Consider the following 13,965-nt stretch of genomic DNA (forward strand, 5'->3'; position numbering starts at 1 on the left):
TTTCGATGCTATTATTTATTGTTGACTTGCCTCGCAGTTCACTCTCGATCGTTTTTCTTTTTTCTATTCTATAGTGTATTCACTATTTGTGAAATTGTGTTGAGCTTTATCGCTACATATCATGTGATAATTGAAAAACATGTCACTGCAAACGATCGACGAGCTACTGCAAAGGAAGTAGCTCAACATTTTCAGCTTTGTCAACAACCTCGAACCTTTCCTGCGACCATATTTTGTCACTTTTTCGAGAAGCGGGAAATTTAAAATGGGGTCACGTGGTCAGATTTCGCTGTAAACGAGCGACGAGCGACTCATGAGGCTACACCTTTACTTGTATATCCTAAGCGATTCGATTAAGCTTTTAGTTGTTTCAAAACCATATCATAAACTAGGGCATCATCAAACTAAATCAAATATCAAATATCTTTGCACAAATTTAGTACAAGAAATAAGGATTACAATAGTATCACTCTCTTTGCTTTAAAATTACAGCATGCAAACTAGTGACTGCTGACTTCTTCCGTAAAAAGTACTAATTGTCACAACCCTAGTAGCGAACGAGAGAGTCCATTGAGCGTTTTTTTCTATATTTTTCGTAAGTCGTAACGATTCTTTGATAAATAAAGTCGTAAATATCCTTGATTTTCAGAGTTGAATGAATTTTAAAAGGATTTTAGTGAAAAACACAAGTGTTCGTAAGCGGCGATGGTTTTTCTTTGTTTAGAAAAAAATTAAAGGTAGGTAAATCTCGCATCGATTTTTTATTTATATTTTTGTGTTCGTATATAATGATAACTAAAAGCTGATTTGATTTCTTAGGTTGTGTAAATAATTAATTATCGATCGGCCGTAAAACCCAGAGAGTTGTTTCTTACAAATCTACTCTGGCAAAATTTTGTAGTCATCGTTAGGTTAAAACATAATATTATACGAATTATTAAGTGTACCTGCATATTTTGATTGTTTGTTATATTTGCTTTTTGTTATTTTATAATTCTTACGTTTCTACAAATCTCAATATGAGAGGGACATTGTAATAGACATTGTATGAATCGCTCCTTATTCTCTTATATTATTAGACTAAAAATAATCGTATCTATTTAGTGCGTGAATAATGATTATTTAAAATAAATTAATTACCAAACAGTTAATTTATTTTTATTATTAATTTAATTGGCTACAGTCAATGTTACATAAATTCTACAAGTCTATTAGAAAAGGTAAAATTTCAATGCTGATATTTAACTCAATCAGACATCATTAACTAATGTAACATATGTATAGAAAACAATATATTTTTATTGCATATTTGTTTTTTTATTTATTATGTCTATACTAAAGAAGTCTTCTTCTTTAAAGGTAAAGTTCGCAGATTAGATAAAATTTAACAACAGTCTCTAAAACAACTTGAGTAACTGAAAAATAGTATCACAACCAATAAATGGGTATTGTCATTTTGTCAGCCTGCCTTTACCTAGTGTCTGCCAATATGCTTACATTATAATTAACAGATATCACCAAGCATGAGCAGTATTCAATACATTATCAACCACAGTGGCCTCTGATGTCTATGAAAGACGATTAAAACAGCAGCATGTTTGTTTTTTTTTTATTTTGGCACCATTCATGCAAGAAAACACCTAATACTTATTATATCTTAAAGATTTTCTAAACAAAAAATAACTTTCTCTGTATGGAATTTAATCCTTGTGTCACTGGGGTTTAATAAGCATTTGCAGATCATCAATTATACCTTGGTATGGATCTCCAAATAAGAAAACCAGATTCTGATGTCTGTGATTGTTGATCACATTATGCCCTTTATGAAATTGAATTAGGTGAATGTATAATGCATCAGAAAAACAAAACATTAACTAAATTTACTAAAAATTAACGAAAATAAGGCCAAGGTTGTATTGTAGACCAGAAAATGTGGTTTTTCACAAACTTTATTTCTTTCCATATTCAAAAGTAGTGTATAAAATAAAATAAGCAGTTTGTATATTTTATTAATTGTATTTTAATAGAACCTATTTAAACACAAGTATACTTTTGACAATAACTCTCAGTAATAACTGTTATTTGAACTAGATGTACATTTTTTTAAATCAACTCCTGCCTTATCTAATTGTGTCCTTGCATTGCTTAGGTTTCACAAACATTTAATTAACATGCACAAATACACCCAGACTCAAAACAAGCATTTGTGAATCACAATTGCTTGTCTTACGCAGGGATCGAACCCGTGACACGTCTCGCACAGAGGGTTTGGCGTGGTGACCTCAACCACTCTAATATCTATGCAGTCGTAATTAGAATAAAATTAGAAGTACAAGTAAATCATCTAAACAAAGGGTTACAGCAATGAAGACATGAAACAGTATTTACTAACATAACAAATAATTTACAACAATAAACATTCAGAAAATATGTATAGTTTCTTTGAGCATTAGAAATATTATGTTCGGGCTTTACTATATATATTACTATGTGTACAGTAGCGCGGTGGCGGGTTGTGAGCACGGCGCGGGTGGCGCAGGGTCGGGGGGCGGCCGACCGGCGGCAGACACTATTCGCCGCGTCAAAGTGAAGATGTCATCTGTGTCTGCGCAAGGTGTGGTGGAGCGCGCCTCTGCGGAACTGTCGCGCCGCATTACGGGCCTGGGCCTGCGCGGCCGCAAGCGCTCGCCCGGCGTGGTGGAGCGCGTGGCCAACGCCTTGTGCGGGCCCGCTACCGCCGCCGCCGCTGCACCACGCGTGCCGCGCCGCCGCCGACCATCGCCCAGGCCGCTAACATGGAACCAATTTGTACTCGAAGAAAGATTTTTGGAAAAGTTTTTTCTATATTTTAACGCAAATGATAGAAGATCGTTAGCGCAAGTCTGTACCAGATGGCGGGATATACTTTACTCATCCCCTCGATGGTGGTCAGGCCTTGTTGCTGTTCTTGATTGTAGAGAACTTCGTTCAGCTACAGGTTGCTGCATGCAAAGATTTTACAATTCTCTTATCAGAAGAGGAATCCGAGGGGTCGTATTAGTTTCAGCATCTGATGATGACATCAATGAATTTATAAGACAGTTTCCTTTGTCAGCACATCATGTGCATGCCATTGGTTTAAAAGGATGTACAATTACTGACAGAGGCTTAGAAGCAATTTTGGACCATTTGCAGGTATTTTCTTTGTATAACATACAATATTAATTGTTTTGCCGTAGGCATACTATGATTTTAATAAATCCTAACAAAAAAAAAATGTCTGTTGAAAATGTAAATATTTTAAATTCATAAATGTGATATTATGAAAACTTTGAAATGAAACGACTTTTACGGATTTTATCGCGGTTTAATTTTTGGTTTTAGTTCCCGACGTTTCGACACCTTTGCAGGTATCATGGTCACGGGCAGACTGAGATGGTGTTCGTCTTGACAGAAGATGTTGCTCGTTCTACCTTCATATTTTTAATTAATTATTTATGGTCCGACCTACGCAGTATGAGCTCACTGTGTCGTGATGTCTTGCAGCGCTGCTCTTGGGTTTAGCCTTGAGTTTTTGTATTATTGGGTCCCAAGTAGGTGATATCTTCCAGCCATCTTCTCTATTGAAATTAGGGTGTTTTTTAATCTCAATAGCCTCGCGAAACATCCTTGGTAGGAATTTGGATTCTTTAGCGAGGATCTGTGGTTGATCAAATCTAATATAATGGCTGGAGCCTTCAGCATGTTCGGCGACTGCAGACTTCGTTGAGCGGCGGTGTTTGACGTCAGCTATGTGTTCTTTTACGCGGGTCCCTATGCTTCGTTTAGTTTGACCGATGTAAGAGAGGCCGCAGTCACAATCTAGTTTGTATACTCCTGCATCTTGTAGAGGTATGTGACACTTGACAGATGGTAGGGACTGGCTAATCTTCTTGGGCGGCTTGAAGTATGTTTTAATTGAAGCTCGCTTCAGGATGTAACCAATCTTGTCAGTGACTCCTCGGACGTATGGTAGTACAGCAGGCAAACGATCAACTGTGGCTGGCTTCACTCGGTTTCTGTGACGGGGCCGTGGAACTTGGAGCTTGTTGTCTCGCAGTACTTGCTTGACGTGTTGAAGCTCAGCGGCAAGGTGTCTGTCATCACAGAGTCCGTGTGCTCTCTGAAACAAAGATTTTCCCACGGTAGCTAACTGTTTAGGGTGGTGGTGAGATTCACCGTTTAAGTACCTATCTGTATGGGTCTTTTTGCGATACACGGTGTGACTTATGGTCTGATCAGGATTCCGTTTAACTAATATGTCTAGGAAGGCAAGAGATTTGTTATCCTCCAACTCCATAGTGAATTGAATTTTGTTATTTATGGAGTTGAGATGTTTTAAAAATGCATTTACTTGGTTAGATGGTAAAATTGTGAAAGTGTCATCTACGTACCGTTTATAAAACCTGGGAGTGAAAGGAGCTGTTTTTAAGGCTGTCTCCTCGAAGTCTTCCATGAATATATCGGCGACTACAGGGGATACAGGCGAGCCCATCGCTACACCGGCTAAAAACTAAAAACAGCTCCTTTCACTCCCAGGTTTTATAAACGGTACGTAGATGACACTTTCACAATTTTACCATCTAACCAAGTAAATGCATTTTTAAAACATCTCAACTCCATAAATAACAAAATTCAATTCACTATGGAGTTGGAGGATAACAAATCTCTTGCCTTCCTAGACATATTAGTTAAACGGAATCCTGATCAGACCATAAGTCACACCGTGTATCGCAAAAAGACCCATACAGATAGGTACTTAAACGGTGAATCTCACCACCACCCTAAACAGTTAGCTACCGTGGGAAAATCTTTGTTTCAGAGAGCACACGGACTCTGTGATGACAGACACCTTGCCGCTGAGCTTCAACACGTCAAGCAAGTACTGCGAGACAACAAGCTCCAAGTTCCACGGCCCCGTCACAGAAACCGAGTGAAGCCAGCCACAGTTGATCGTTTGCCTGCTGTACTACCATACGTCCGAGGAGTCACTGACAAGATTGGTTACATCCTGAAGCGAGCTTCAATTAAAACATACTTCAAGCCGCCCAAGAAGATTAGCCAGTCCCTACCATCTGTCAAGTGTCACATACCTCTACAAGATGCAGGAGTATACAAACTAGATTGTGACTGCGGCCTCTCTTACATCGGTCAAACTAAACGAAGCATAGGGACCCGCGTAAAAGAACACATAGCTGACGTCAAACACCGCCGCTCAACGAAGTCTGCAGTCGCCGAACATGCTGAAGGCTCCAGCCATTATATTAGATTTGATCAACCACAGATCCTCGCTAAAGAATCCAAATTCCTACCAAGGATGTTTCGCGAGGCTATTGAGATTAAAAAACACCCTAATTTCAATAGAGAAGATGGCTGGAAGATATCACCTACTTGGGACCCAATAATACAAAAACTCAAGGCTAAACCCAAGAGCAGCGCTGCAAGACATCACGACACAGTGAGCTCATACTGCGTAGGTCGGACCATAAATAATTAATTAAAAATATGAAGGTAGAACGAGCAACATCTTCTGTCAAGACGAACACCATCTCAGTCTGCCCGTGACCATGATACCTGCAAAGGTGTCGAAACGTCGGGAACTAAAACCAAAAATTAAACCGCGATAAAATCCGTAAAAGTCGTTTCATTTCAATGTCTAACATTCGCGTAAACCTAAGAAACCATTATGAAAACTTCTTTAAAAGTCAAAAATTTTAGAAATCTAACCAATATCAAAAGTGTTAGTGCAATTTATACTAACTAAAAGAAAAAAAATATTAAAATCCTACCACTGAGATAAATCTGATATTGGATCCCTGTGAATTCATTGTAACTTAAATTATTTTTTATATACCAAACATTATCATTATCATTTTAGGTTTTATTTGAGCTAGAACTAACCGGATGCAATGAAATAACCGAGGCTGGTTTGTGGGCATGCCTAACTCCACGAATTGTCTCCCTCACGCTTACTGATTGCATTAACATTGCTGATGAAGCTGTAAGTACATTCTCCAAACAAAAGCTTTCAAATATATTTTCACATTGTTTGTATTGCATTTCACATAGTTTAGTTAGTTTAGTATGATTTTATATATTTTTTAAGAAGATGTTATACAATTAAAATTCGGATTGAAGCTAGATTATACAAAACTTCCCAATATTTTCCAATTTATAACTGTGTTTAATTACCAAGATTACACAGATCTTGTGCAATCTGGAACTGGAAAGGCAAACCCGGATAGAACTCGTATATGTCACAGCGATTTTTTCGTAAAGCTCGTTCTTATTACTTTAGTAAAAATGTAGTCGAATGGATATGAAATCTGTCCGTGTACTGCACTATAATGTAATATGTTTTAACTGACAGGTCGGGGCCGTTGCACAACTGTTGCCTTCTCTGTACGAGTTTTCCTTACAAGCCTACCACGTGACTGATGCCGCCCTGGGGTACTTCTCGCCGAAACAAAGTGCTTCTCTCAGCGTGTTGCGTCTGCATAGCTGTTGGGAACTGACCAACCATGGCGTCGTTAACATCGGTAAGATTTACAAATGTTATGTATATGACAATTTTCTTCTTCTTATTGCGTAAAAAAATCTTGAGTCTGACAAGTTGCATTCTAGATAGACTGATAAAGGAGGGTGCAGGACAGTTGTACGTAGTACGAAAGATGAAAAGATTATATTGAGCATGGCCTTAGTATCCAAAAGCCGTACTCTAGACAATAAATTTTTCGATTGTATAAAATCGTTAACAACCTTTAATTATTTACCTTACAAGTCGACAAAGAAAGTCATTTTAAATGACTAAGCTTTTATAAACAAATATCAAGAAAAAAATATAGTTGGGCATTTTGTTTTCAGAAATGTTACTTTCCAGTCCATAATAAGACTAGTTAAACAAAAAAGGCCTTTGAGTAGGTATGTAATTAATGTATTGCATAAAAAAATGTTCGGTCCAGTCATATATGTTCATATAAGTGCGTGATCGTAGGCCAACTAGGTATGATAGTAGGACATTATAGTTTAAGTCTATTAGGTACGCCGCTTGAGAATGTCGACACGCACGGGTGTTTTCACCGTCGTTAGTTAGCTCGAAGGTAAAGGCTACATCTAACGATACGGCTATGTGTACATACGCTGCACTTCGAATGGATTGGACGAACAAGACTGCAACACGTGATTTGTAATTTTCATAGATTGGATAAACGAAAAATATGATTTACTTTTTAGTCAGATGTACAGGATTTTAGAATAATCAAACATTGCTGAATGCTGTTGGTGCTTCGGCCAAAAGCGTAGATTAACTAACAATTTTGTCAATTATAATAGTATTTTAAATTTACATATTTTCGCTGGTAGGTTTGTTATGGGTGTCTTTGTGTATTTATTTGTTTAACAATTTATGTACAAATAAAATTTACAGAGACAAAAGATTTGAAAAGAGATGTACAAAGGTGCTGCTTATTTCTTTCTCTTCAAGTAGACCAGCGAAATTGCAGACATGGGTGTACAAATTTACTGTAAAGAATTAGAAAACAATTTATTACATATGTGTGATTTGTTTAATTAGCTTCAAGCCACGTAAATGATTAAGTTAATTAATAAATAAATATACTATTTATGGCCAAAGGCAGAGGAATTAGAAAATAAAGATGTAGGTAACTACGTACTACATACTAGACAACAATATACATAAATCACCCGCGAAAACATTTTTTTAATACTTGCGATTAAAAAAAAGTTTTTTCTTTCATAATCATTATGCAGCTTCTCTCTAGAGAACAAAGGGGAAAAGTTTGCCAAGTTGCTTTTCGGCAATAGAAAAGTGTGCAATGAAACCTTAAGAAAAATATATATTGAAATACCTAGTAACATTATGTGTGGTTTTCACGGTTTTATTTCATTCGTTTAGTGCACTCGCTGCCGAACTTGACAGTGTTGTCTCTGAGCGGCTGCAGCAAGGTGACGGACGAGGGCGTGGAGCTGCTAGCAGAGAACCTGCCGCGCCTGCGCAGCCTCGACCTCAGCTGGTGCCCACGAGTCACCGACAACGCGCTCGAATACATTGCTTGCGATCTCAATCACCTTGAGGAACTTACTCTTGACCGGTATGATAAAAAGAGTTGTATTATTCACTTCCTGCAACATATTACAAAGCATCTAGACTTTAGCTGCCTGACGATCTGAGTGGTCATAAAAAAAAACTTATTTGATGTTACAGATGTGTACACATAACGGATATTGGAGTAGGGTACATCAGCACGATGCAATCACTCGTGGCATTGTTTCTGCGCTGGTGTTCTCAAGTTCGCGATTTTGGAGTACAACATCTATGCGGCATGCGTTCACTACAACTTTTATCTTTGGCTGGTAAGTTAGGGAACGTACACATAAACGAAACATTAGTAAAAACCGGACGTCTTAAAATGAGATTGCATTTCAATCGAAATCACTCCATTAGCATAAATGTGTAATGTTAGCATTTATGATGAAAACAGGATTTTTACTAAAAACTACACTTTCAGGATGTCCATTACTAACGTCGGGAGGCTTGTCGAGTCTCATACAACTGCGACAGCTGCGCGAACTGGAGCTCACGAACTGTCCCGGCGCATCGCCGGAACTCTTCGACTACCTTCATGAACACTTACCAAGATGCCTGATCATAGAGTAAGGTACAAAACTAGTACTGTATTTATACACTGCATTTATATATACGCTGTGACAAAAACACATTGCATTGCATTGGTTTTTCGCACCTTTCGAAAGTTGGTTAATCTACAGAAGAAGAATTAGACCCTACAACCATTGTAAAAAAATGAATGCTTATTCTTTGTACATGTTCTTAACCATTGAAAGTTAATGGATTTACATTACAAGTTATCTATGTAACCTCACACCCTATTTATGTGATGTAGTGTGTTTTTGTTGCTAGCCTATTTCACAGCTGAAGCATTATTCATGAGACCTGTTGTCAGTCAGTGCAAAGTTTGCTTCATACCCAAGTTAGGCAACAAATAAATGAGATTTAGTCGTAAGTAATATCCCCCCACCTATCATACACATTCTTAGTGTTATGTCTTAAAACTTTGCTTGAATAGATCACATACTGTTCCTAGTTTATAATATGTACCTCTTAAAATTATCCCAAAAATGACCACTACTCACTACTTCCTTGGTACTTGCTTTTAAACCTCCATTTCTCTTAATATTTTGTGTTATATAGTATTACGGTACAATTCTATTTCCTATGTTTGCTCAAAATGCATGATGTCATGTCTGGTTTGGTTCTGATTAACTATTTATTGTTCGTGTTAAGAACGGTAAAATAAAAGGTGCAATTTGTAAACTACAATTGATGATGTTATCATAAATTGTAGTGATAAAATGTCATCTATTCGTCGACTGCAATATTTTCTAAGTTGTATATTGCTGTCTATCATACCAGCATGGCATTAAAAGCGAGTTGTATGAGTGTGGAAAAAATAACATACATGTTGTAGTTTTTTTGTGTGAAATACAAGTTAGTGTGTTTCGGGTAACACTGAACTAATTATCAACCCTATCTTTTTATTTGGTAGTCATATATAAATGCAGATTAAAAGGGTGTTATACCTAATAAGGTATGAATAATATATGAAGAGTAAGAATAAAGTGTTTATTAGATAATTGTGTGATTTTACGTATAGCATAATTCATTTGAAATCAAATCGTACGATTTGATTATGTCCATTAGTTAAATATAAATAATAGATTGCTACAATAATGATAACATTTTGAAATTCCTTTTTAATAATAATGTGTTATCAAATATTGATAAAAATATGTACATAAATAATGTATATTGTACTCATATACAAAAGCTATTCTGGTAAAGACATGATATTCATATTAAATCTGTAAATATAACACTTACAAGTTGAATCTGCCATCTGTTGTATGTATTATAGATCAGACTTACATAATTACAAACTGAAAAGCAGTACCATTTTAACATTAATAGAAACTGTGTATTTGAATCCCTGCCCCCTTGTACTATTAGTAATAAATATGAATATTAACAATTACATACGTAACCTTGAATCGTAAATTTGTCACAGTGGTGTTTGTAGTTGTAAATATTCACACATGTGCTAGGCACAGCTAGGGAACATAAAGCACATTATTAATAGTATATTACTATGTAATTTCCTTTATACACATAAACAATACAAGTTTAATTTTTATTTAATAATGTTCGCCATTTTATCCTTAATTTATTATGCTTCGGTCATTCCAAGCATTCGAAAATCTGAAGCAAAACTGTTCAATAAGAATCCTGATGTACATAATATATGTCTCAGAACCTCAACTTTCTTTTAATCAGTCATTTACCATTGCCTAGTAATATAGGTAGCATTTGTTCTTATAAATAAGTATTTTTGTTAAACGACTGGCAATTTGGCGGCTTAATTTTCTCGCTAAAATGACGAGTCTTAGAAACGCCCGACTAGTTATAGGTTCAAAAGAAGCTGTGGTTTATGCCAATTTGCACAAAACTAGAAGGGCGATATGCTATATTTTTGCGTGACTGCAGTCGGTTAAGTCATTTTTATCAGAGATTATATGTCACAAAAGAAATTAACAAAAAAAACCTAAAATACAGTTCATATGACTTTTTTTATATGAACTCGGTTGATATTATTTTTAAGTATTATATTTTTCTCAATGCTCTAGTCATTATTTATTTATTTTCTTGTGCTATTTAAGATTTGTAGTTGGTAGGCTTTGTATTTCAAAATTTTAATAAATTTTAATTTTGAGTATATTCGTGTATTGAAACTTTATCAGTTGTTTTATTTTTTCCAAGTACAAAATTGGATTTAATTCGAATATTAGTGTAAAAAATATTAAATTAAAATTTAAAGCATTAGCCCGATTGCGGTTGCTCAGAGTAACTATTTTAGAAATATTATTCACACTTATTGTCACGAGCCGAGGTTAAAAGGAAATCAAAGTTCAGTAGATATAAATACACTGAAACGACTATATATAAGAGGAACACTCGATAAGGTCATTAAGCGCACTTTAGTAGATACTTATCAATGGCTTGCACGCGCATGCTGTGGCTAGCGACCAGCTGTTTATGTTTTTTTTTTCATGTATAGTTCTGGTAGTTATAAAACTATATACCGAGGTCAATTAAAAAGAAGAGCTGTTGCCCTATAATTGTAGAAAGAATTTTCACCACTTGCCTTTGAAGATCACCTTTTTTTGAATTTGACGATATATGATGATTTAGCATGACAAATTTGTCTTAGAATAGGTTCAATATTGTGACGCAGCATTTTTACTTAGAGACCCATAATTGTGAGTACATATTATTGAACCGTTCACAAGCACCCAGTTTTGGTCTAATCGGTTGTATACAATTTATTAAGCTTTCGAACAATTAAAACATTTTAAATCCTTAAGAGCTGTAGTAGAATATTATTGAACTCACCTGTGTTAACACAAACAATCAATATTAAGTTTGAATTGTAATCTTTTGAAGATTTTTTTAACTAAGAAAGCAGTTAAATTTTAGGGTTATCGCGTCAAACTTTAAACATATACTTATATTTTAGACAGTTTATTGTTCCGTTTATGCATCTTTCACCACTTGCGACCTTTGCACTTAATATTCTCCAATTTTGAAATGAATGTTGAAAGTTATTGTAATACCGTCCGAATAAAACAATGTATTTTTCTTGTACAAAATAAGTGCAAAGGTTATTTATCATAGAAGTATTTATGGTATTGGCAAAATTTAGAAACAGTCAGCATAGCTAGAATGGTTTGACTACTTCAATAAATTAATAATAATATATTGAATATGCTAACTCTCTTCGTATTTCAGCGCAACCGTTATAAACGGGAAAATGAATATTTTTCTGTACGCTATAAAATAGGTTTAAGTGTAAGAGAGTCATATTTTTTCATATAATTGATTCTGATGTAAATCCCACATGAATATAGTACTCCTACGTCAGTGGTAACATTGTCATATCCATAGCGCCTTATGTCAATGTCTTAAAGTTGAATTTAAAGTGCTTATTGTTAATTGATACCATTAACGTGCAGAACACCGTACTAAGAGATGTAAACACAAATTAAAATAAATCAAGTTCAAGCTATTATTAATATTCAGAAAGATGTATTTCTATATTTAAACGATGCATAAATTCTTGACCTAAACCTTGTTTTAACCACGGAACAGACATTGTATTTCTTGGCGCTTTTGAAATAGCATCTTGCCATAAGCAGCGTTTAAACTTAGCGTCCAATTTGAAAGTAGGTTCCTAATTTATTTATTTTGATTTTAAATTACAAAAGCTTAAACGCCTTTAATATAAACTTGCTTTATAAATAGTATTTTACATTTTAGAAGTAAAGATTTCATGTAATAATGCAGGATGATAGCGTTATAGTTTCGAAACTAAATCTATACCTATGCAATGTAATTAGAAACTTCTTAAATATATCTTTAGTAAAAATTTGAAATTGATCTCCAATTTGATTTAGAGTATCGTTTATGTAAACCTAGGCAGTTGAAGTAATGTTCGAGCTCAAAAATATAGTTTTATAAAATTAGCACATAAAATGTAATTCTTCAAGTGTGTAATTACAGTTTCTGGCTTTCAATCTGTATAACTCTGACAGCTACATACCCTCAATGTTTTGAAATAATTTACTAAGAAGTCTACTTCCATGACAAAATGGAATATATTGAAAACTATTGGTAGGTATAAGTATACCTTTAGTTGTTAAAAGATGCCTTTATTACCAGAAAAATTGTCATTTGGAAATGCCGAATTGACTATTTATGTAAAATTGTTTAAGATGTGGCAGAAAAAATGATAATTAATTTGTTTAAACTGTTGTAAGTTTTTATTAAATATCACTTATTTATGTACTTGTTTATCTCTTTTATAATATAATAAAATTAATTTTATTGACCTTATGAAACTGTTCCTGTATGGAATTTCCGTCTACCAAGTGTAATGTACAATTTTTCGGTATTATATAATTATTAATTTGTAATGGTTTTACCTAACAAAAAAATACATACTAATAATTTAATTATATTCCTAACAACCACTTAAGTACCTAACTCCCATGTCGATTTGTGAATGAGAATCATTTAAATGTTTATCTGTTTTACTGTTGTAAATAATAAGTATAATTAATGTGTAATGAATATATTTAAAGTGTAATTATTAAATTTAATGTTGTTGAAAAGATCTGACTTCTGCATAATGAAATGGTTGTAATTAAATCAATAATACATTACTTACAAGCAATAGTTTAAAGCCTATTTACCTGTAAATTAAATGTTTAAGAAGCAATTGTGTAATGTTGTCTCAAATCTTGATTTGATAATGTAATAGATAGTTTAAACAATAGATAAACAAGACGCAATAATATTCTTACTTCGTGTGACTTATAGGGACGAATTATTACTAGATAACGTGATTTAAATAATTGCACCGAACTCATGTATAATATTCTGAATGTTATAAAGAACATAATTTGCCGTGATTATTTCAGGTTTTTTCAAGAATCTTTTCGCAACTAGGTATGTTAAAGCTACGGTATTACCAAACCCTTACTATCAAAATGTTACAATCGTGGTATCTAATTGAAGAAGGGGTGGCAAGACAACCCATTCGCCTTGTGTATTAGTTTTATACGTCAAATGCACCCGCTAGATACCTGATTGCGTCACTGTGTAATGTTTGTATTTTAGTGTAATCCAATTTCATAAAAATGATACACAATTTGTACAATACTCAGTGAGATGTTATAGTGCAATATAGATGTACTGTTTTAAAACGTGTTTTATTTAATGTTGTGCATTATATTTCAATAACAGCAACAGCATGTTCGGGCCCTTCCGGTTACGCGGAATCTTTTTTACTGTGT

At 34.5% G+C, this 13,965-nt stretch overlaps 1 protein-coding gene across 1 annotated transcript; it reads left to right on the forward strand.

Moving 5' to 3' along the window:
- Positions 1 to 511: 511 nt before the first annotated feature.
- Positions 512 to 13,877, forward strand: LOC113501531 (F-box/LRR-repeat protein 16). Its single transcript, XM_026882714.1, has 7 exons — positions 512 to 737; positions 2,499 to 3,174; positions 5,897 to 6,019; positions 6,389 to 6,557; positions 7,934 to 8,129; positions 8,243 to 8,391; positions 8,547 to 13,877. Exons 2-7 carry the CDS (start codon positions 2,593 to 2,595, stop codon positions 8,693 to 8,695), a joined length of 1,368 nt encoding a protein of 455 aa, XP_026738515.1. The 5' UTR covers positions 512 to 737; positions 2,499 to 2,592; the 3' UTR covers positions 8,696 to 13,877.
- Positions 13,878 to 13,965: the final 88 nt, after the last annotated feature.

This window comes from Trichoplusia ni, chromosome 15, assembly GCF_003590095.1.
Source record: "Trichoplusia ni isolate ovarian cell line Hi5 chromosome 15, tn1, whole genome shotgun sequence".
In the NCBI taxonomy this organism is placed as follows: Eukaryota; Metazoa; Arthropoda; class Insecta; order Lepidoptera; family Noctuidae; genus Trichoplusia; species Trichoplusia ni.

Coding starts and splice junctions, on each gene's coding strand:
- LOC113501531 (XM_026882714.1), top strand. CDS start 2,593: ATGTCATCTGTGTCTGCGCAAGGTGTGGTGGAGCGCGCCTCTGCGGAA. Junction 3,175..5,896: donor CAATTTTGGACCATTTGCAG/GTATTTTCTTTG, acceptor TTATCATTTTAG/GTTTTATTTGAGCTAGAACT. Junction 6,020..6,388: donor TTAACATTGCTGATGAAGCT/GTAAGTACATTC, acceptor TTTAACTGACAG/GTCGGGGCCGTTGCACAACT.